Source organism: Balearica regulorum, chromosome 1 (assembly GCF_011004875.1).
Source record: "Balearica regulorum gibbericeps isolate bBalReg1 chromosome 1, bBalReg1.pri, whole genome shotgun sequence".
NCBI classification, from domain to species: domain Eukaryota; kingdom Metazoa; phylum Chordata; class Aves; order Gruiformes; family Gruidae; genus Balearica; species Balearica regulorum.
The window spans coordinates 57,203,565-57,225,998 of NC_046184.1; the positions used below are offsets into that span (position 1 = coordinate 57,203,565).

General features: G+C 51.8%; 1 protein-coding gene across 2 annotated transcripts; it reads left to right on the forward strand.

Moving 5' to 3' along the window:
* Positions 1–2,014: 2,014 nt before the first annotated feature.
* Positions 2,015–19,640, forward strand: CBX6 (chromobox 6). Of its 2 annotated transcripts, none has more exons than XM_075752410.1 (5): positions 2,015–2,129; positions 2,268–2,311; positions 2,479–2,544; positions 2,754–2,820; positions 10,788–19,640. In XM_075752410.1, exons 1-5 carry the CDS (start codon positions 2,061–2,063, stop codon positions 11,757–11,759), a joined length of 1,218 nt encoding a protein of 405 aa, XP_075608525.1. In that variant the 5' UTR covers positions 2,015–2,060; the 3' UTR covers positions 11,760–19,640. The 2 variants fall into 2 exon arrangements, with proteins under 2 accessions (XP_075608525.1, XP_075608530.1); XM_075752415.1 differs by having other exon boundaries at positions 10,842–19,640.
* The last annotated feature ends 2,794 nt before the right edge of the window (positions 19,641–22,434 follow it).

A 22,434-nucleotide genomic window follows, 5' to 3' on the forward strand; every position in this document is an offset into this window, starting at 1 on the left:
GTATAGCTGTGTGAGGTCTCTTCCCCCGTTTGATTTAGGAGCGCTGAGTGGAAGGTATCGGTGGTTGGAAGTTCAATTATTTGACAGTCAGCCACAAGTGTAAAAGCAGTTGTTTAAACAAAGTGAACAGTGACAAATATGCCAATTTAAATGTGAGCGGTGTTAATGAACACAATGTGCAAAGTTAAAAGCAGTTAAAAAAGTGAAAAGCAAAATGCAAGGGGTGTGATCAACTTGTTCTTTTGAAGTCACCTTCAAGCATTTAAAGAATTGAGATTAAAAAAAAAGTGGTGTCTAGAGAAAGGGGGTGGTCCAGAAGGACTTGTTCCATTCTAGGTGAGAGTCTTGAGCGAGATCTGTCTGGGGTTTTGTTCTCGGTTGGCCTGTGATGGTAAATACCTGAGAAAGAGCCTCTTACAGCCTATTCTCAAAAGGAGCAATACGACCTAAATGCAGAATTACCAGCAGTGAAGTACACTGTGGTCCAGTCCCTGACCTCAGAAACACCTTGTTCTCTGACTTGGGTGCATCTCCTGAACCGGGGTCCATGTCACTGTCCGTTTGCCGTCTCTTCTGTCAGCATTTGGCACGTTCTCCATCCACCCCCCTTAGCTGCTAAAGTGAGAAGGAACAAAACACTATAACAGATACTGCCTGAATCCCAGGCAGTGAGGAAACAGCTAGTTCTACCAGCCTGCCTTGATTTTGGGAAATCCATCCCTGCTGGTACTGATAAATGTAGCCATTTCCAGAATATCCTCATTCTGCGTGGAATTTCTGAGCCAGAGGTGGAAAGGGGAGGTAAACAGCAAATACAGAAAGGGTTAGCTGTGAGTGCTCCCCACCAGGCCGGCTGAACAGCTAGCAGAGGGGTGGCAATGCTCTGCAAGGTAGCTGGTGAGGTCGTGGTGGATTGAGAAGGAGCAGCAAAAGCAGGATGGCCATTGCCTATGGCCCTCATCATAGCTTCCCCTTCTTCCAGAGGGAATCACGCTGATGAAATGCACCACCTACTCACCCTAAAAACAGAGATAAAGCAGAATAGGCTGTTCTGCTGTGCCAGGTGGTACCTCCAGGTAATGGAGGACCGTGAGCTCCACACGAATACAGCTGCAGGGCCGTGAGCTTCCATTTTGAATCACAATGATTTGTGACTCTTTTTTTGTCTTTTTAGCACCTGCAAGGGAGTGTAAAGCACACTGCAAATTAAATAGGATTGTGCAGTAACAGGGCAGGGAATTCCTCTAAGTGACTTAACATTTTTCTATTTTTTTTTTAAGGTTTATGTAGCATGTTTGGCCCATTTACCTTGCAGTACCTTATAGTGGCTCAAAAATGAGGGCACATACAACCCCCAGCCAAAACGAAAAAAAAAAAGGATTTAAGTGCCTTCATTGTCAGTTTTTGCCTTGATAGGTACTTCAAGACTGCCTGCTGCCCCACTCACCCCCCTGGTGCCACCCTGCTGACTAGAGGTGGGTGACAATGCGAGGTGACGGCACACCTGCGTGTGCAGAAGGAGAAGGCTGCGCGGCCCCGCTGCCGCCATTGTTTCAAGTAAAAAGAAAAAAAAAAAAAGAAAAAAAAAAAAAAAAAAAGACCCGTTCGGGCGGGAAGGGGCTGAGGCGGTGGAGACGCAGCAGTACCGCCGCCATGCTGAGGGTCTGCCCAGGCGGGCTTCTCCTCCCGCTCCCCCGCGAACCGCCCGCCACCGGCCCTTGGCCTCGAAGAGCCGTTCTCAGGGGCAGGGGCCGCGAGTTCCCCCTCACGGAGGAGGCCCTGGCAGGACCCTCGCCCTCACACCACCCGCCGCGCGGCCCCTTTAACGGCCGACGCCTGCGCGCGACCCCCTTCCCTTAGCAACCGCTTCCCCCCCCCACCACTACGGGGGGAAGAGGGGGGGGGGAAGGAGGGTCACGCGCGGCCGCGGCGGGAGGGGGCGCGCGGGCGTGCGCGAGCCGGCGGCGGCACGAGGAGGGCGGGGCGGGGGGGGCAGGGGGCGGGGCGGCGCGGACGGGCGGGATTATTATGGGCTGTGGGCGCCGCCGCCGAGGAGCAAGATGGAGCTGTCTGCAGTGGGGGAGCGCGTCTTCGCCGCCGAGTCCATCATCAAGCGGCGCATCCGAAAGGTGAGGGGCCGACCGGCGCGGGGGTGGAGGGGTGGTCGTGGGACATCTCCGCTCTCCGCTGCCGGGCCCCGGAGGCGCCGGTCGCTGGCCCGCCGGGCCCCCGCCTCACCTCCCCCTTCTCTCCCCCGTGTGTTGCAGGGGCGCATCGAGTACCTGGTGAAATGGAAAGGCTGGGCCATCAAGTGAGTGCATCCCACGGCGGGGGCGGGGGGGGCGCCGCCTGCGGGGACCGCTACCGAGGATGGGGGCGACGGGATGGGGAGGGCTGTCTCTACGTGCGGCCGGGGAGGGGGGGTTCGGCGCTAACCCCTCTGCTTGTGTTCCCCCCCGCTACCCGCGCCCCTGGCAGGTACAGCACCTGGGAACCCGAGGAGAACATCCTGGACTCCCGCCTCATCGCCGCCTTTGAGCAGAAGTGAGTGCTCATCCTCCACCCCGGGCTGGGGGGGCTGCAGCAGGTTTGGCTTTGGGTGGGCAAGCGGGAAAGGGTGTCCATGCTCCCTTCTTTTTTTTTTTTTTTTTCCCCTTCTTTTCTTTTTATTTTTTTTTTCTTTTGAGCTTGTGTGCTTCTGTTTCTCCCTTTGGGAAAAGTTTTAACTTCTTGACAAATTTGACTCCCTAAAGGGAACGAGAACGTGAGCTGTACGGGCCCAAGAAGAGAGGACCTAAGCCTAAAACTTTTCTCCTGAAGGTAACTCTTATTTGAATAACTTAGGCCTAGCCAAATGTCTCTCAAACCTAGCTGGTTCGTGCCCTTGGAAGGACTGGACTTTCAAGTGACTTGTGCCTGCCGCCTGGCTCTGGGAACGTGGGGACAACCCAACGGGAAGGCGGGTGGGGGGCAGGGACACAGAAGCATGTGAGGGGAGAGCGTGTGTGCGTGCGACGGGTGCCCCAGCAGGACGGTCGGTACACGCAGATGTGCACGGTGAGGCTGCAATCTCTTTTTCAATATCCTCTCCCTCTTTACGGCCTTCTGCTGCCGCAGTGGAGAGCCAGCCTGCCCCGCTCCCTCTTCCTTCAGCAGCCTATTCCATCCAGCCCCTGCCCTGCAACTTAGCAGTATGCTGAGCAATCGGGTAGTTGTGGCGGGAGTTCTGCTGCCACTTGTGCTCCTCTGATTGTGTTTCAGGATGTAGGAGCTCCACAGGAGTGTCAGGAAGGGTTCATGTTTTGATCTGTAAACTGTAGGCTTGTTTTGCCTTTTTTTTTTTTTTTGAGAGTGGAGGGGGAGGAGGAGTGTTTCACGTCTGCGTAGGGTAGCAGCTGAAGTTTCCAGTTCCCCTCTTACAGACCCAGCATCTCTGCAAGGAGGTTTTGTAGAGGTATCTCTACTTCCTTGCAGTGACAAACAAGGAAGGTAGTCTCTAGTGCAGTCCCCTCTAATTCTTTTTATTTTTTTTTAATTAAGAAATTTGGTAGCTGTGTGACCGTTATGTGAGCTCTGTGGATATATTAGTCTACAGGCAAAACTACTTGCTTTGCTCCTGTCTTGCCCTCCTCCGTCTCCAACTAACTTAATCTCAGACTTCAAATGAATGCAGAAATACAACACACCTTTGTACAATTAAGACAGACGAGGGAGTTCACAGCTTCCCTGGTTTTGATCTGGTATAAAGCTCTGGAACAGCCAAAGCTGACCCTGTGGTAAGGCATCACTATCACTAAGTTATCCTATGGCTTTGGGCAAGTCATTTAGCCTTTGTGCATGTTTCCCCATCTGTGAAACAGGTTAATACTTTCCTTTGCCTGACAGCGGTAGGAGCTTTACTCAAGTCAGTTGCAGCACTTAACTGTATGAGCACCGGAAAGAGTGGTGAGGGGTAGGGTGTCACCTCTCCTCTGCTTTAAGAGGACATAATGAAGCACACAGAAGAAATGCGGGAACAGGCGTATTCTGATGCACTGAGTAAAACCCGGGGGACCATGGTAATCCTCAGAAAGTCCTGCTGACAGAACTGTCCTTCTCCTTCGTTGCCTGTTTTTCTGCAAACAGTTTTCTGTGTCTGCAGACTGAGAACTACAAACATAACTGATTTGTACTACCTCTTATGCTTTATTCAGGGAAACTAGACTAGTTAGGTTTTCTCTTTCTGGCAGTCATGCATTAAATGAAACCCTTGTGTTTAGGTTTCCAACAATGCAGAGGAACGTTTAAAGGGAAACCACCAGCTTAAAATAGTTCTCTGCTTGAATTAAAAAATACTGGTATTTTGTAACACCTGACATTGTTCGGAGCGGTAAAGAAGTGTTTATGCTGTGCTTTTAGTGTTACTGTGTGTAATCAGTTTCTTTTCTGTTTGATTCTGAATGTGATACGGCAAAATGCACTGCAAATTTTTCACTCCCTTAAAAAACCAAAACCAACCCCCAAACTCAAAAATAAAACCCACTCATTCCTCCTCTTCTCCCCTTGCCCTTTAAACCCCCCCTAAACTTGAAACCTGAATTATTCAACAGCATTCTTTGAATCACGTCCCTGACACGTTTCTGTGGCACATCTTCCTTCTGCCAGCTTCTCAAACGCTACTGAAAACTCGTAGGTTTGTGGAGCTGGATTTGGTACTTTGTAGAAGATGGATCGGGATAGGGAGCGAGATGAGCTCTCCTGAAGGCTGGTGCCACGTTGTGGGAGAGGCTGGCAGGGCAGAGTGCTGCAACTGCCCCTTGGTTTGCAGCTCTGGGAAGTGGAGCTGGTGGAACTGTTAGCGCCCTGACTTGCCATTTTTCTGTGACTTCGGATCCTACCCTAAAAATAATACCCCAGGCCAGGCAGCAAGAAGTAACTCTATCTCAGTTAGCCCTATCTGAACTTGTTTGAGCTCTGTTCAGGCAAACCACTAGCAGCGCAACTGCAGCTAGAAACGTGACAGAGACCAGCATGACGGTGTTTGATGTATGCATCTCTCCGTCAATTCTTCTGACCTGGCAAAGACACAAATTTGACCTCTGCTAGCCCTGCAGCACCAGTGCCACTGCAGAAGGAGTGGGATTCAATTCTGCCTTGTGCATCGCTAACAATGTTTTCCGTTCTTTCAGCTGCAGAATCTCTTGCCAGTGAGAATTTCAGAAGCAGGGGAAGAAATTTGATTCTTGCATCCCAGAGGGAGCCTTTGGAGTTGGCAGTTAGAACAATATTCTTTTTGATCTGTTAACTAATTAGGCCTGGATGTGACGATGTTTAAGCAGGAGTCTGGCCTAGGACTGCTTTGGTAGGCTAGTCTGCCCTCGACTTGGTGGCTTGCTAGGATTTTTCACGTGTATCAATGCTTAAACTTAGGCTTCTGAGTGTCCAGTAAGGCATTGAAACAAGTGCCCCGATATGCTGCTCAGTCCCCTGGCCTGTGTGGGTGTTTTAGTTTGCAGTTGGGGCTAGGTTTATCCTGGGATTAGTTCTCAAAAGCTGCAGATAGGCACCCAGGGGGATTTGCAGAAAGCATTCCAGCAGGTTAGTGGACCCATGCCTTTGGAAAAGCTTTGAAAAGCTGCATCTTTGGCCACCTGCTGCCTTTGTAAGCCAGGCTTCTGTTGCTGAGAGCTGTCTCACACTTGCCCTTTCGATCAGACTGCAAAGGGAAATTACAGTCCAGGCTTTGTAATATCGCTATCAAGATGGCTGGTGTTGAAAGTGACCCCTGCAAACTTCAACTGCAAAGTTTTGGGCAGGAAATGGGTCTTTATCCTTTGCATACTGGGGGCAAACTTTCCCACAGCTGAGATGGAGCTTGGCGGGACGTTGTAATTCTTGTGAGGCTGCTGGTATGCTGCAGACTTTGTGCTGAGTGTATGGGAAGCGGAGTCCTTGGCCTGAAACGGGCAGCACTGTATGTAAGGCTCTTACCTTACTGCTTAGGTGTCTGGCAGAAGTCATCCTTGAGGACAGGCTGAGACATAACACATGCTATAGTGATCTTCCTCTTTTTCCCTGCTCAGTTTGCTCTTTTTATTTTGCTTTTCCCTTGGCACTCTGCTGAGAGGAATGCAAAACTCGCCAACTAATTTAATAAAGTCTAGCAAGTGCTATTAAGAGACAGAGCCCTATCTGCAAGCTCAGTGGGTGGCTAGCAAAGACCCCCTAGTTGGGATGGCTGTAAATACCAAGGCAAAAAGACTGGAGAAGGTTAATGGGGAGGAAGAAGTAAGGGAGAGCCTTAGGGGAAGCGGGGGGGGGGAAGGGGTGAGCAGTGTGGTGTTCTGTCGCTTCGCCCTTCCTTGAACTCTAAAGTTGGAGTTGGGTTTCTTTTGATCTCCTCCCTGTTCGTAAATTATCCCGGAGCGATTTGAAAACAGACTATTCGCCTTTGTAGCATTTTGTTCCCCATCCAGTAGGGAAACTTTAGTTTATGGCAGTGTTGCTTGGGAGAACTGTGCTATGAGCCGGCTTGCTGTTGCCTTGTCACTTGGAAGACTGCAGAAGAAAGAGGGCGATAAAAAGGCAGAATAGCAGCCAAAAAGGGGAAAGAAGAGCTCTTGCGAATGCTGTTTGGAGCAAGGACTGTGGGAATGCAGGTGGAGAATAAAAGACAAAGCAGAACCAGTAATTTATGAGAGTAGTGCTACTATGGTGCAGCAGCGCTACTGGAATGACTTGATTTTGAAATAATTAACTAGAAATCCGTTGCCTTACAAGGTCTTTTTTTCTTTTTTTTTTTTCTTCTTCCAAATTGCAGAGGTTTTGATACAAATCAGGTAAGAGAGGCTTTTCTAAGCACGTGTCGGTGTACGTGCTTGTGTGCCTCAGTGCATTAAGGGAATGAATGAACAAATATGCTTGCTGGGCCTCAAGGGACATTTAGTCAGAAATAGTAGGGAACAAGGGAGATACGCTAATTCCCAGGGGCAGTGAGGGAAAGCTGTACAAGCTAAATAGAGGTGATACCTATCCCAAAAGGGAAGAGGGGGAAGGGAAGCAATCCTAGCAGTTGCCTTGCTCTCATGACAGAGCACTGCAGCAAGCCTCCAGAAGCTGCATCCTGATATAGTTTGAGCTGTAAGCAGGGAGTGAATTACTTCATATACATGCTGAGTACCTCTTCAGCAGTGAGCAAATTCTGCAGGTGAAAACAGCAAAAACCCAGAGAGGTAGTTTCCATTTGGAAAACTTCTGAGTTAAGTAGCAAACTGTGGTGACACAGCTGAAAGGATTAAATAGGTTTGTTTTTCAAAGACCTCATGCTTATACAGCTTGTGTGATCGAGTAATGGATCTGGGGACAAGTAAATTTCCAACAGATAAAACTGAATGCTGAGTCTTCTCCAAACCAGAGATAGCAAATTACTTTACATTAAGTTGGAAGCAGGAGACGGAAAGCCCAGAAAATGTGCTGTGCTCTGCAGGGAAGAGACTTTGAGTTTGTATAGTTGATGCCTGAATAAACCTGATCCTGTGGTAGGAATACTGAGCTTCACAAGTGAGAGGGCTCTGGGGGCTGGTCTTAGATAAAGCATCTGATACTATTTTTCTTGAAACCTTACCTGGAAAAACAAGCTCAAGGGAAGCTGAATATTTGCATATTGCTCTTTGGAACTGGAGTTGAAGTTGGTCACTGGGGACAGCAGAGCAGCACCTGGAGGGGGGACTGTTGGGTCCCAGCTTATCCTGTCTCTTAATCTGGCCAAAGAGGTTGATGGTGCATGTAGTCTACCTGGAGAATTTAATTAATGCAGAGAGCTGAAACATGAGTTAGAAACAGCTTCAGCTTTGAGGAAGTGCTCCAGAAGTAACTGGAAACACAGACGCGTAGCAAGCAAAGGACACCTAGTGGTTCTGGCATACTGGAAAAGTCCTAGCCGTGGACCGGGGCTCTGTGTAAGCACAAAACCAAGACAGGTGTCCCTGTTAAAACAGGATAGGAGCTGATCAATGTGCACAGGCTGAGAAAGTAAAATCAGCAGGATTATGGAAGTGGCCGGGCAGTGACCATTCTAGCATTATTGCTTTTCATTTAACATGGTTAATGGGAAGCTTTGAGGAATTTTGGTGCATATAAGGCAATTGTGGTTCAGGGAAGATGTGGGGGGAGGCCTGCTTCTTTCTCACGTGGGTAGTGGAAGGCAGCGCTGTGGGCAGGCGGCAATTGGACTCCAAGCAGGGGGACACAGAGGGGACAAAACTCACTCCAAGGCATGATTACAGGGTAGGGAATTAAAGACATGCTGTGTTGGTAGCAGGAGAGGGTCTGAAGGATGACTGTGTCTATCCACTGAAGCTGTGGATCAAGGACTTTTACCTGTGCATCTGACTGTACCCTCAGCCTGGTTTCCCTGTCCTGTGTTTTGGACAGTGGTAAATTGGCAAGAAGCCCAGAGCATGAGAGTGGCAATGCTGGAAGGGCTGACTCTGATGGGGAAGCAGGGGGGGAGGAGGAGGGAAAGAATAAAATTGTTAATCCAGGCTGTGCTGGTATCTAATGTCAGAAAGCAAACTGTAGCTTGTCCTGGTGTTTGCCATCTGCCTCAGAGGGACCTGTGAAGAGACGGAGCAAGGACAACCATAGATGTGCATCTGTCTGTGCCTGTGACCTGATAGGATCTGTTTGGGGGGTTTCTAAGTTGTGGATCACTGGAATGGGAGGGAGAGAGTTGATGTGTGGTACAGGGAGTTCATCTGCTGCTGTGCTGCAGCCTGTAGGATGCCTGGGATGGGAACTGTGTCCATTTTCTGAACAGTTTGGGGCATGAAGTATGTGTGAGGCTGAGCAAATGGAAACTAGCTGGACACTGGGATGCTTCCTGCCACAGCAGGACATGTGGGGGTTTTTCTGTGCTGGGGACACTTCCCCCTAGCTAGGTGAAACAGCGCTGTACAGCCCAGGGTTAACTTGGAGGGGGTCTGTGCCTGCCTCGGCAGTCGTTACTTGTCCCTATTAGTTGGCTAATACAAAGTCTAGGGTCCCTGGTGCAGATGAGCCTTCAGTCTGTGTTCTCACACACAGCTGGGGAGGGAAGGAGGTCTCATCTCTGCAGTCCTTTTAAAGCCTGGACACAAGTAGTGTCTTCAGGGCAATATCTAGCATTAGCCAGGGAGGAACAAAATGTCTTCATGTCTCTCTCCTCTGCTCATTCAGGATCTCCTGCAGTTCCCATGGGGATCTTGGTGGGAGAAGAGGGGCACTGGGTGACAGCAGAGTTCTGGGGATGCAGGGCCAGGGCTTTGAGCTTACTGTGCAAGAGCTGGCCTGGGCCCCTTGCTTAGATCTGTTAGATCCCTGCCTTAACGCGTGCATTTTTTCCCCCAGGCGTTCCTCTGGTAGGAGGCACAGCCTGCAGGGTGACAAAGGAGATGGTGTTGGAGTGCTTAAGCTCTTAGCTGGCAAGAAGCCATTCTGATCTTGGCGTGTGCTAGGGGGCAACGGGATGGAAAAGTTGGGGAGGAAAAGCAGCTGTCTTCTTCTAGCACTGCAGTTCTTGTTGTGCCCACGAGATGGGGGAAGCTGCTCACTAGATGGGCAATCAGAGGGGGGCTTGTCTGTCCCTCCAGGCCTGGGTGACTTCTGCCTGTGACCACTACTGAGAGGGAATAAGGAAGGGGGGTTGTTTGGGCAAAGAGTGGGGTGTGGGTGTCAGAGCAACTGCGCTCTGATAGGGCATGATGTAAGAATACACTCTGGGTTTCCATGCCCACAGGGTCTTCGGGTCACACTGCCTCAACTTACTAATGAAACTGGTTTTTTCTGCTGCCAGGAAATGTTCCCGTCTCCGGCGTATGAACCAGGGCAGGTTTTTGCACTATTTCCAAGCACCAGAAGAGCTTAAAAGTTCCCCTGCCCTGGCTCTCAGGGAGGGCTGGCACCAAGCAGTTGAAACAGTGCTGTTCCTGCTCTGTTTTATTAGTAGCTTTCAAACAAGTGTGGTGTTCAAAAGGACAAGGCAATCTCTTCTTTGGAGATGCAGTTAAACTTGAGTTCCAGCTGGCCTCGTCTCTGGCTTTAAACGCTAGACCTTGCTCCCACAGTGGAGTTAAGGATAAGCAACTTGGTTGTGGTCTCTAAAACTAAGCTTCAGGTCCCTGCATTTCTTGTGTTTTGCTAAAACAGCTCCATCGGACCACCCTTGCCCATCTCCATCTATGTTCCTCAAGACCCAGTTCCTACTATGCTTTTCAGAGCAGATGAGTCTGGTTTTTGAAGACCAAACCAGATGCATTACTCTTCCTCTCCTCCTTGTCTTGTGCTCGTTTTGTAGAGGACCAGATACAGTTCCCTGTCTTGGGACTTGTACATAATTTTGGATGCTAACTCAACAGTAAGAGCCCCAATGCTGAGAAGAACACTTGGCTGTTTGGCTTACAGTGGAGGGTTGTGCTCGTTGGCTGATGATGGCTGAGAGGGAGCCTTGAAAACCATTAATTGTAACCCTGAAACATGGCAGGAGGGTGGCAGCTTCCTCCTCGGGGAAGCACGTGTCAACAAGGGCAGTGCCTGGGGAGTGATTAGGTGCCCAAAAAGGATATAGACAGTGCCCCATGCTTGTACGGGGGCTGTGCCGTAGCTATCAATAATCCATAGGTGTGTGCTGTCATTAATGTGGGTATAAACGTGACATGGCATCGCTGGTAAGTGCTTGTCCTGAGGTGAGCAATGCCCAGTTTGAGATTTGACTGCACTTAGGTTGCCTCTCTGACCCTGTTTGTTTTTTTTTTCTCTCCCCACCACCGCAGGCTCGGGCCCAAGCGGAGGCCCTCCACATTGGGGATGTACACTTTTCTGTCAAGCCTGGTTCTAGCGCCTCCTCTCCCAAGCTCCACTCCAGCGCTGCAGTGCACCGGCTCAAGAAAGACATCCGGCGATGCCATCGCATGTCCCGGCGCCCCCTTCCCCGTCCAGACCCCCAGAATGGTGGGAGCGTGGGTGGCGGGACTGGCATCCGTCCTCCTGTCTCACCCTTCTCGGAGACCGTCCGCATCATCAACCGTAAGGTGAAACCCCGTGAGCCCAAGCGCAGCCGCATCATCCTCAACCTCAAAGTCATTGACAAAGGTGGGAAGCCAGCCAACGGGGCCGGGGGCCTGGCTCGGCCCAAGATCCCGTCCCGAAACCGCGTCATTGGCAAGAGCAAAAAGTTCAGCGAGAGCGTCCTCCGCACCCAGATCCGCCACATGAAGTTTGGCGCCTTTTCGCTCTACAATAAGCCGTCCACTGCGCCTGCCCCCTCTTTGGAGGGCAAAGGGGAGGCTGAAGGCTCCCAGGCAGCCTCTTGTGGGCTCATTATGGGTTCCACCCCCTATGATGCCCCCAGCTCCAGTTCCTCCGGCTGCCCGTCGCCCGCCCCCCACTCCTCATCCGATCCAGATGATTCCCCTCCGAAGCTGCTCCCCGAGACCCTCAGCCCAGCCATCCCCGACTGGCGCGAGTCGGAGGTCCTTGACCTCTCAATCCCACCCGAGTCGGCCGCCACCAGCAAGCGTTCTCCCCCAGGAGGGTGCAGTGGGGGGCAGACGCCCTCCTTGTCCCTCTCCTCTTCTGATCCAGAGCAGGAAGCTGGCGACTGGCGTCCTGAGATGTCCCCTTGCTCTAACGTGGTGGTCACAGATGTCACCAGCAACCTTCTCACCGTCACCATCAAGGAGTTCTGCAACGCAGAAGATTTTGAGAAGGTGGCAGCGGGCGGTGGTGGCGGAGGCAGCAAGTGAGCAGCCAAGTCCCCCTACTCCGGGGGTGTGGGGGGAGTTCTACCTGCGAGAAGTCGTGGTGCGAATGGCTGTCCTTAGTTCTCTCCTTCTCCCCTTGGCTGTCCCTCTGCCCTCACTGCCACCCTTCCTCTTCCTTTCCCCCTGCCCATGCCCTCTTGCCTGGAGGCTGGAGTGTGTCAGTGGGGGGGAGCAGGGGCACCCACTGTTCCTGGGTGTCGCTGCTGCTGGGAGGAGAGGCAGGGAGGGTCGTGGTGGGGCTGGGGAGTGGTTGTTTGTCCTTGAATGTGGTGTTGTCCAACGGGCAGTGGAGCCTTTGGGGATGAGAGATGGGTGAGCGTGTGCCTGTGGGGGTGGTGGGGAAAGTGCTCTTCCCCCTCATTCCCCAGTCATCTTTGACAAAAACTAAGGAGGAGCTCCAGACCCTTGAGGGGAGGATGTAGGAGGATTGGAGCCCTCACCCACTCCCCCCAAGCCTTCTCCCATGTGCATGCAGTCTCTTCCATTCCTATGTTTCCCCCTTGTCATGACTCTGATCCTGCCATCCTTCCTGTTCTTGGCCTGTGGCCTGGATCTGCTGCCATCTGTACAGTCTTTGTGGCAGTGGCTAGTCCAGATGCCCCCAGGGCGAGAGGGAGGGGGCAGGTGAAGCATCATGCCTGGAAGGTGCTCGAGACAAAGCTGGGGTGGTTGGGGGGTGCCCCATGCAGCATACACCCCATATTGGCTTCCCCTTTCCTTTGACTATTGGTGCTACCTTGGCAGTTGTATGGGCGCTTTCAGGTGGCCTGGTCCCTTCTCTTCTGCATCTTCCAACATGCTCAGCTTTGCAGGGGAAGGGAAGAAAAGGGGAGCCTGCTTCTGGTCCAGATCTTCCTCCTGGTGTTCATCACTTGCACTTGCTTGGGGGAGAGGGCATGAAATGCCCTTCCCCGGCCTTTCTGTGGTGGAAGTGGGAGTGGGCTGTGCATCCATCCTTCAGTTTGAGGGAAGATATGCTGACAGCGTGAGGCTGGTCTCTCGTCTTGCACGTAAGCTTCCCCCGACCTTTTTTGCTTCCCCCCGCTCCCTCGGAAGGAGAGAAGGATGGATGCTGAGGTGGGTCTTTTGCTCTTCCTGCTTCCTTTTGTCTCTCCTGTTCTCCCCTGCAGTGGATGGCCTGGAAGAAGGTTCCCCTCTTTTTAGCATCTGAAACAGCCCTTACAACTGTCAACCAAAGGTGCTAATAAGAAATAACTGTCTCTCTCGCATCATATGCATGTGCGCTGGATCTCTTCCCCCAGAGCTCCTGTGAGGAGATGTAGAAATTCCTTCTCTTCACCCCTAGCAAGTAGGAGCAAGCAAGACCACAGCTTGCTGTTCTTTACCCACAGCTCCTGCTTTCACTGACCACCCGTGTTCACATCCAAAATAAGCTCTTTTGCCCGCCATTTCTGGTTTGCTCCATTTCTGTGGAGCTTCACAGTGAGATGCTGTTCCTTTGCTCTCCCTTCTCCCCCTGCTCGCACAGGACTAGCCTGTACGGGCAAGGAAAAGAGGTGCTGATCAATTGGTGGGAGAGCTTCAACCTCTCAGCCCTGTCCCTCATATTTGGGATGGGGCAGAGGGGTGTCACTTCTACGTAACATGCTGCAGAGGTGAAAAGGGTGGAAAAAAATTCCCCGTGCAGGGGCTCACCTACTTACAAACCTGCCCTGGGCGGGTGAATATGAGTGGAATTGACCCCTCTGGTGCTTCCACACGAGGATGCTCAGGAGCTGCTGGCTCAGAGGAGTGCTCTCGTGTGGAGTAGTGATTTTGTGGTTGTAGTGGTCTGAGGGTAGAAGAGAGGCAGTTTGTGGGAGAGGTAATATTTGTCTGCCCAAGGGGCATCATCGGGGCGGTAGAGGGATAGACCAGCTTCCGACCTTAATTAGGGCTTCTGTGCCCAGAGCTCGTCTTTTCCCCGCCTCTAGCGCCTGGGTTGGTGTAATAAAATCTTTGCTGCCCTCCCCACAAGCCTTGCCTCACAGTGGGTGGCATTCAGAGCCACGGGGCACAGTGAATTCACACCAGTTGCGGTTGGGTGTCTGTGCAGATGGTCCGAGGGGGATTCCAGGTGCTGTTAGCACCACCCTTTGCACACCTCTTTCTTTTTCTTTCCTTGGTTAAAGAGCTTAGTGGCCTCTTTGGGGATGTGGCTGCATTCACAGCTGAAGCTAGGGGCAGGGAGAAAGAGACTTCTCCGATCCATTCACCAAGCTAAGGCTTCCTGTAACTTGTTGGACTTGTGTGCGTGTCTGTATTAATACCTGCCTGTATTTTTTGTGTCTTTTTTTTTTTTTTTTGCATCTTTCCTGTGCCTGGTACACCCGGGGATCCCTTATTTTAGCATAGCCTATCCATTTGACTGCAGCTTCAAAGATGAGGAGTTTGTAGACATAGGGCAAAGCTCTTTCTTAGGGAAATAGTGAGGAGATTCTTCTCTCTTTTTTCTCCCCCTTCTTAACAAGAACTATTCTGTGGCTGCAAGATAAGAGGAGCTTCTTTGTGGGGTGGATGCAAACTGGCCAGTCACTTTAGGCTGTTGAGTTACTGTTTGGTGTGTATGTGGTGATGTGTTTTGTTTCGTGGTATTGAGGTTCTGGAAAAAAAATTAAAAATTGAAGCATTTAAGTGGGAGATAAAAGGGAACTTTAATAGGAAACTCTTGATGTGTTTTGGCCAAGATGTGTTTGCTTGGCAGAATTCTTTTCCCCAGTGTCTCTTGTATGGTGTTCTTTGGGGGCAGGGGGCAGGAATTGTTTAATCGAAGGGGTTTTGCCTTTCTCCAGAGTTACAAGCAAGGGGACTGTCTGAAGAGCAAAACAGTGGGTCATTGTAGGGATACTCCATGAGGACCTTCTTCCTGTGGTGAGGTGATGAGGGGAGTTGTTGCAGCAGAGGAACTCGTGCAGTAGATCCTTTGTGGAGGAAGAAAGTATGATCCGGCTTGCAGACACAGCTCGACTGCTTGTGTGACAAATCTCTCCCTGGGTAGGTTACCAGGTGGGAACCAAACCCTGAACCTTTGGATCCGAAATTAGGATCCTGTGCTGTTTTGAGTTAGAGGTTTGCTAACTTAAACGCAGCAGCAGCCTCAAGTTCCCTCAGGTGGACGAGACACTTGAGGCTGACTAATGTACCTTCGTATTCACGTGGGTTACACTCTTCCTTCTGAATTTTTGCCCTTGCTCCTTAATGGAGATGGGAAAGAAGATCCATCCATGCCCTTTAAAAAGGGCATGGGATTGAGGGAGGAGTTTATTTGAAAGTATCCCCTTCCCTTCCCAATAACCCCTAGGAAAAAAAAAAAACAGGGAAGTATTCTCTGTGTCTGTGCCATGTTTGTTCTCTTGTCGTCGTGTTTTTAGAGGAGATTTTATGATGGAGTGGAAAAAGTGAAATGATTAGTTTTGCATAAAAAAAGAAAAGTTTAAAAAAAATTTCTACAGGGAGAGAGCGAGAGAGAGAGAGTTTAAAAATGAATAATAAATGCAGTGATTGCACAAACTGTAGTGGTATTAGATGGTCCTTAGAGAAAAGAGTATTTTGTAGTATCGAAGCATGTGTGTCTGGGATGGTGTTTGGCTTGCTTGAACTGGAGGGAAAGGCATTCTGGGACTAAGCAGCGATCTCTGAGCTGAAAAGGCAAGTTGCATGTTGGAGGAACCCTGTCTACAAACCCTTCCCGTCCTTGCCTCCCAAGTGTTGGAGTGAGTTCCCTTCCCTCCCATACCTCTCCTGTGAGCTAAGGTGGAGTCTCCAAGTGGTATTTCTGGCCGAGTGGCCCTCAGAAATGGCCGGTTGCGTTCTGCCAGAACGTGGATCAGGCCACCAACATGGAAACAGTTGACTTACTTTGCATGCACAGCAAGCTGCTAAGATTTGGGGTTGGCATGTATCTTTCCTGCCACATCGCTGTCTCTTCTCTTTTCCCTCCCCCATATTCAAGCAGGATTAAACATAGTGGGCTTATCTCCTGGGAAGTAGATACACCTCCCCTCTTTAGGGTCTCTTAGCTTCTTCCAGCATCAGGTGGGGAGTGCCATTTTTCTATATAGGATTCACCACATCAGGACAAAGAACTGAGTCCCATCTGTATGTAGTCTGGTGTCCCATCTCTGACAGTGGCTGGATCTTCAGAGGCAGATGAGAGAGCTCCCTTGTGTCCTCTGAAGGTGTTGCCGAGTGAGACGTACCCTCTTCTTGAAGCCAGCAAATGATGGAGGTTTTGAGGTGGGGAGGGGAGCGAACGCCCCGATGGGACCCTACAGCTCAAGTAGGGCTGCTGCCTTCTGCTCCGTCTTCCTGCAGGGTGTGTGTGGGGGGGAAGAGTTGCCCGAATGTTTCTTCAAAGCGAGGAGGCAGCTCTCACATGCTGGCTTCCCTATCCAAGATGTCGCTGCTGGGTGTTCATCTGGTGTGTGGGAGTGACTGCAGAGAAGAGGGAAGCCACCAGGTGTTGGTGTCTGAACAGAAGGTGGCAGGCAGGGAACATTAGGACAGGTCTTCTTGTCTGGACTTCTCTGGTGCCCTTGGCTTTGCAGTGGCAGGTGACAGATGTCTCGATGCCTCCCATAGCCTGGGCTGCTCTTGGGAACTTCTCTCTCTGCCCATTGAGCTCTGTCAGTGCTTCCCACGGCCTTCAGCTTGGAGCGGCAGCCTCCTGCCTCGTGCTGTCTTCTCGCTGGGCAGAGCGGGACTGGGGAGGCGCGAAGCTAATGAGATGCAAGCTCCTTTTGGGATGGAAAACAGAGAAATAGAGCATGGCGAGCAGGCCTAGCTGTGGTGAGCCACTGCTTAATTTCTGTTTTCAAAAGAGAAAGGGAGCATTTCTCTGTGTCTGCCCTTACTGAAGTTCCCAGGGAGATTTTATTATATAAACAAAAAAAACCAATCCTGCTCTTTGCCAGGTAGGAGCTGTCTCTGAGCTGAGTCTTCCTAGGGATTTCACTCCCTTTCCCAGCCCCTCTTTGTAGAGGAGGTTTCGGCAGCTCCCAGCGTTTGGAAACGATCACCTTCCTGGGGACCTCCTGGCAGAAAGAGGTTGCCATGCTGAAGGATGGTGTCCCGAGTCCCCTGTGCTTCTGCCCACCCCAGGTTGTGGCATTAGTGGGGCTGCTCGGGAGCAAGCCCTCTTTCCCAGGGAGGTGTAACAAACCTGGAGTGCGTGTCTGGCTAAGTGCTTATTTTTCCCCTTGCCTCCTTCCCCACATTCCGACGAGACCTTTTCCTCCTTGCCTGGCGCATCCTTTTACTCCAATGTCGCTTGCTTTTGCTGCATTTTTCAATCGCCCAATAATCGTGCAAGAGCTGGGATCTTATTTACTTTTTATATATAAATATATAAATATAAAAGAAACCCTCCCCCCTCCCTTCTTCCCCCCTCCAATCTCACCCACCACCCTGTGCGCAGCCTTCCTGATCTCCGCTCTGAAGGTGGTGTGCTGTAGAGGGTTGATTTGGGGCCGGGGATTTGGTGCCTCCTGGGTTCTGTTCCTTCTTGGTTCGCCGTGGCCTTTCTGCCAGCTGTGTCACTGCCCTGTGCCTCAGTCTCCCTTGTGTGAAGGGGGCGGTGGGTGGGTGGGTGGAGGGGACCATCCTGCTGAGGGTGCTGGCAGCCCGACTCCTGCGGCGTTTGCACAGAGCCAGAGGAGTGCCGAGTATTGCTTCAGAAATCCCCCTCTCCCTGTCCGTGCTTCCTTCCCCAGGTAACTCCAGCAAGTATCTTCATTTCATCGATGCTTTGGAGTTGAGCAAATAAGTGGCTTTATTTTCTTTTCTTATTTCTATTTTTTAGGTCCGTCCCCAGAGCACAACGTGTATGGTTTCTTTTTTGGGGGTGTAGATGGGAGGAGATGTTGGGGTCTATCTCCGTCCTCACTTTTGCCCTTCTGTCCTCTTCTACTCTCCCCTTTTGATGTTGCCCTGTGTCAGACTGATGTGTCTAGTGGGGACTGCACCCTCGTCTGTGCAGGGTCAACAGCCTTGGCACCAGCAGCTTCGCATGTGTTCTGCATGGTGCACCTGAGGTGCCCTCAGTCCCACCTGCCTCACCTGTAATGGTGTTGCAGGGCCATGGGTTCTTCTTTCTCCCATTCTATGTATTCCTCCTTCCAGGAAGGAAGGGAGGTGTAGTCAGTTTGCCCTTCCCGTGATGGTGGGCTGCCTCCGGCAGCTCTTCTGTCCCTTCCAGCTTCTGCGTGCTGGGAAACAAAATGTCTCCAGAACCACCCAAAAGCATGGTCCTTGGGGTGAGAGTCCCTCCACCCCAGGTGAGCGCTGTGCTTTGAGCCCTCTCCCTCCTCTCCACTCGCTGAGAGTGCCAGCAGAGACAGCGCTGGGGATGGAGCAGTGGGGATGCCCTCTGCGCTCCCGGGCTGAGTGGAGCGGGGAAGTGGGCGGCGAGCGCCGTGCTGCAGCGCAGAGAAGAGGTAAGGTGACAGAAGAGGGGCTCGGTGCAGTCAGGGCGATGCCAGCTTCTGTACCAGCTCAGAAAATACACGTGGTGGGAGGGAAGGGGCATGGCTGGACAGGCAGCTGAAGTGTTAATGCCCATTGCAGGGCCCCGCTTCTTGACTTCGGTCCTTGTTCAGCTGAGCACTTAGAGCTTGCACTAAACCGTAGGAGGACACCGGCTGGGTGTGTCAGAGCACTTTGGGGGGCTTCGGGGCCTCGTAGGACTAGCGGGGCCCTTATGTGCTCCGGAGCAGCCCCCCCGGCTGCGCCCTGCTTGCCAGGGGTGCTGAGGGTTTCCTTCTGGGCGGAGCAGCAGGTAGGTGCTCTTTCGCAGGTAGGTTGCTCTTCAGGTGTCCTGGAGGGAGCTTGCTGCTTCTGGCCCCCCGGCTGCAAAGGGGGACGTAGTCTTAGGTCAAATTCTCAAACTGAAAAAAAAAAAAAAAATTCATTGTGATGAGTTATTTTAGAAAAAAGTTCTTGTGCCCATGCCTCCCCCAAGCTAATCAACTTGGTATGCTGTCCTCTCCTCCTCTTCTTCTCTCCCCTGCCGTTAAGCCTTGTACACCTCTTAAGAATGGAGGACTCTCTAGTTTGGGATATTTTTTTTTCCTCCCATTTGTTTTTCTTTTTGGATAGAAAGTTGTCCGGTGGTGGTGGAGGACAGGGGCCTGCCTCATCTGTTCCTTCCTTTCACCTTCCCCAGTGCCAAGCTTAGGCTCAATCCTATAAATTCCTGCAAATACTGAACTTTGAGCAGGCGAGTTACCCCGCTGAGCTCTGTGGTACTCGGGTGCTTCAGATTCTGCCTGTGCTTGAGTTTTGGCAGCATCAGAGCCTTACCCTTTCTCTTAGAGAAGGTCAGACCTAACTCCTAGAGTGCTGATGGTTCTGGTGCAACCCATTTGTCTCTTTATTTCCCCTCACTTGGTATACAGAGTGAGGGTGGTAATTTTTTTTAATTTAAAATAAACCTAAATATGTATCTTGTAATTTTTTTTATTTTGAAAAAATTGCATTTAAGGATTGTGCACGGATGAATTGTATATCTATATATTTTTTGTCTTGCAATTTTCATTTTAAATATAGTGTTTGTTCAGTTTTTGGTTTGTTTTTTTTTTTTTTTTAAATCCAGTTCCCAGCTGGCTAAACTCTGTCTAGAGCGGATGGGTGGGAGGCGTAGCCATGGGAGGGGCGATTGAATCACCCCTTCCCCTGGTGCTTCTCACAAGAAAATGGTTTGCTCCAGGTTTGGGGGTGGGGGTTGTGCTAATTACTCTTGTATTCTTGTACATTTTGTTCTTTCTGCTGCTCTTGAATATTGTATCAATGCCAGAAATGGGGAGTTAAAAAGTAAAAAAAAAAAAAAAAAAAAAATTAACCCCAATAAATTGTTACATTCCGAAACCTGTTGTCTTCTCTTACTTGGGTTCTGGTTTGGGTCTTCAGGCCTTTCTGGACTGAGAAGCTCCAACAATGGGCAAGCGAGACTTCTCCTGTAACACTGAGGGAAGAGACGGCACTTCGGGAAGGCCAAACTGTAGCAAGCGGAACCTGAACACGCTCCTCCAAAGTGCTTTAGAGAACCTCCCATGGGTCTCCTGCATCTTTCTTTTAAAAATGAAATTAGATCTGAGCACAACCTAGCACTTGGTGGCTGAAACATGCTTTAGGCTTCTTCTAACTCCAAGATACGTGCCCAAATGCATGCTGATCTAAGAAATAGAGTGAAAAATACTATTTAATGTGTGGAATCAAAGCCTCACATTCTCTCCATTAGTCTCTCGCCTATAGAAACATATAAAAAATGGTTACAGCAAAACTTGGGCTGGGGAAGTGCTGCCGGCAGGAGATGTGATGGGGAAAGCGGATGGGGTTTGGGTGAAGTGGTGCTCTTCAGGCAAGCAGGGGAGAAGAGCGGGAAGTCGGTACTTGTGGGTGCTGGGACAGGGCGGGTGCTTGAGATGCATCTCCAGTGTCTGAGGCTTGGAAAGCCACAGGAGAACCTTCTCCAGCAGTGACGTGTCTTGGCTGGCCGGGAGCGGGGAATGCTGCCCGCTGAAGCTGACCACGGCCAAGGTGGTGTGCTATTTGTGTGGTGCCATCAGGCTTGCTTTGCCCTCTGCTGCCAAAACGCCCGTGGGGCTGGCGCTCTCTCCCTTGTCCCCACACCCTGGTTTTGCTGAGAGGTGAGCAGGCTTTTGGCTGGACCTGAGTACAGCAAATTAAGCCGCCTCTGACCTGTGCTTTCTGGAGCTGGAGGAAGGCTGGAGAGGCAGATGCCAGCCTTGACCGGAGACATCCAACAAGGTCTTGCACGAGTGTGCTGGTACAGGCAGACCTTCTAACTGGGGTGTGGTGACACAAGCCACATCTGTGGGGCCATGGGACCTGGAAATGAAAGAAGCCAGGATTTCCATGCTACGTGGAGCCTGCAGATGCCTTGAGTGAGATGGACTGAAGGGTCCTGGTCCCAGGTGCAGCTGGGTCCATGGCATGGCAGCAGCGGAGGAGCCCTTTTGCCTCATTAGGGTGGCCTTGGGTGTACCCCTGAGCTGGGCGATGGCCGGGGGGGGTGAATCCCCCACCCCAGAGGCCCCAGGTTACCCTCCCCTTGGAAAAGGCTCTCCCCTTCCCTCACCCCCACCACCCTGCTGGTCTGACCATAACAAATGGACCAGGGCTTCCCACGAACGGGTAAGGGGCTGCCTTGTTCCCACCGGGAGGGTTAGGCGGAGGGCAGTGTGTCCACTGGGCTCAGAGCAGGCTGATCTCCTTTCCCTGGTGCCAGCAGCCCGTCCCGAAAGTCCCTCTCAGCCGGGGCCACGGCAGGGTGGCCCCTTGGCCTGCCTTGCCGCTGCCCACGGCTGCCCCTTGGGGACAGCTGCCAGCCCAAGACACTGTTTGGGCGTTAATTAGATGGAAGAAAATCCCTTAATCGCTCCCTCCCTGTCCCTCTGAGCTGAATCCATGAGCTCTAGTTAAAACCAGCTTCTGTCACCAGTCCTGCTCAAAAAGAGACTCCCCAAAGCCCCTCTATAGCCTCCCCCCACCCCGTCGCCCACAGGAGGGCAGGGTTTCGGCATCACCGTGTCTTTGCAGAGCCAGCTGCCCACCGAGCATCTTTGAATCGTTATTCACAGGACAGGGAGGCTGCTCTGGCTACTCACCAGCCTGAGTCATCACCCCCTGCGAAAATCTATTTTTGCTGTCTCTTTGTCTCCGGGAAGAAGTTGTGGTCCCCGCTGAGGGAGAGGCAGAAGAGGGATAAGACCCCGGAGGTGGTGAGCCTTGCCCACTGCGGCACCTAGCTCTTCCACCTCCCGTGGCCCTGGCACGGGCAAGTGGGTCGGGGCTGCTGTGGAGGGGCTCACCGGCCCCACTCACTGCCACGGTGTCATCAGCCAGTGGGATAAACCTCACCATGGCGATCCCGCAGCCTTTGGCAATAAAATTTGTGTGACACAAGAGGGATCCTCGACTGGGCCAGTGCGAAGTCCCCAGCACAGCATCGCTGCCCCCAGCCTGGCACCCAAAAAGCATCATAGAAGCGTAGAGCAATTTTTCCACAGGGCGTGCAGGTAAAGGACGCCCTTCCCATCCTAATCTGCACGCTGTGGGGTAGGGTGGGCTGCTCCAGCACTCACGTGGGTTCATTTTGAACCCGCTCCTGCCTGGCTGCTGACAAGGGTGGGCATGCTGCAGGCAGGGGGTGACGCAGGGGGATGCAATTCCCTGCCACCACTAGGAAAGGGCAGGTCGAAGGCCGGTGGCCTTGCTTCATGCCGCAGGGTGGAGGTTTCCATTTTCTTTGCATCCTGCACCAGCACCCGCTCGTCCCAGTGCTCTGAGCTCTTGTCTGTCCAGAGCGCTTGCCAGCCTCACTGCCGGGGCCAGGTGCCTGTCGCTGGGCTTTCTCCACATCCACCTTCTCGCCCACCTCCACGCCCGCATCTGCTTTTCCTCCTCATGGCATTTTGCTGGCTCCTGGGTGAGGATTCTGGGGTGGCTGGGGTGCAATGCGCTCTGCAGGGAGACGGGGTGGCCATGCCCCACCGGTGGCATCCCGCTCCCCGCCTTCTCCTCCCAAGAAGCCAAATTCAAGGAGTCTTTGTAGCTCTGGCTCCCTTGCTATCCACTCAACCATGCCTGGGGGGAGAAGATGTAATCTTTACCGGTGTTTCATATCCAGCGCTGGAGC

What these genes read in the sequence shown, in the direction of transcription:
- CBX6 (XM_075752410.1), top strand. Translation starts at nt 2,061, where the DNA reads ATGGAGCTGTCTGCAGTGGGGGAGCGCGTCTTCGCCGCCGAGTCCATC. An exon ending in TCAAGCGGCGCATCCGAAAG is followed by an intron (nt 2,130 to 2,267) that starts GTGAGGGGCCGA and finishes CGTGTGTTGCAG; the next exon opens with GGGCGCATCGAGTACCTGGT. An exon ending in TGGAAAGGCTGGGCCATCAA is followed by an intron (nt 2,312 to 2,478) that starts GTGAGTGCATCC and finishes CGCCCCTGGCAG; the next exon opens with GTACAGCACCTGGGAACCCG.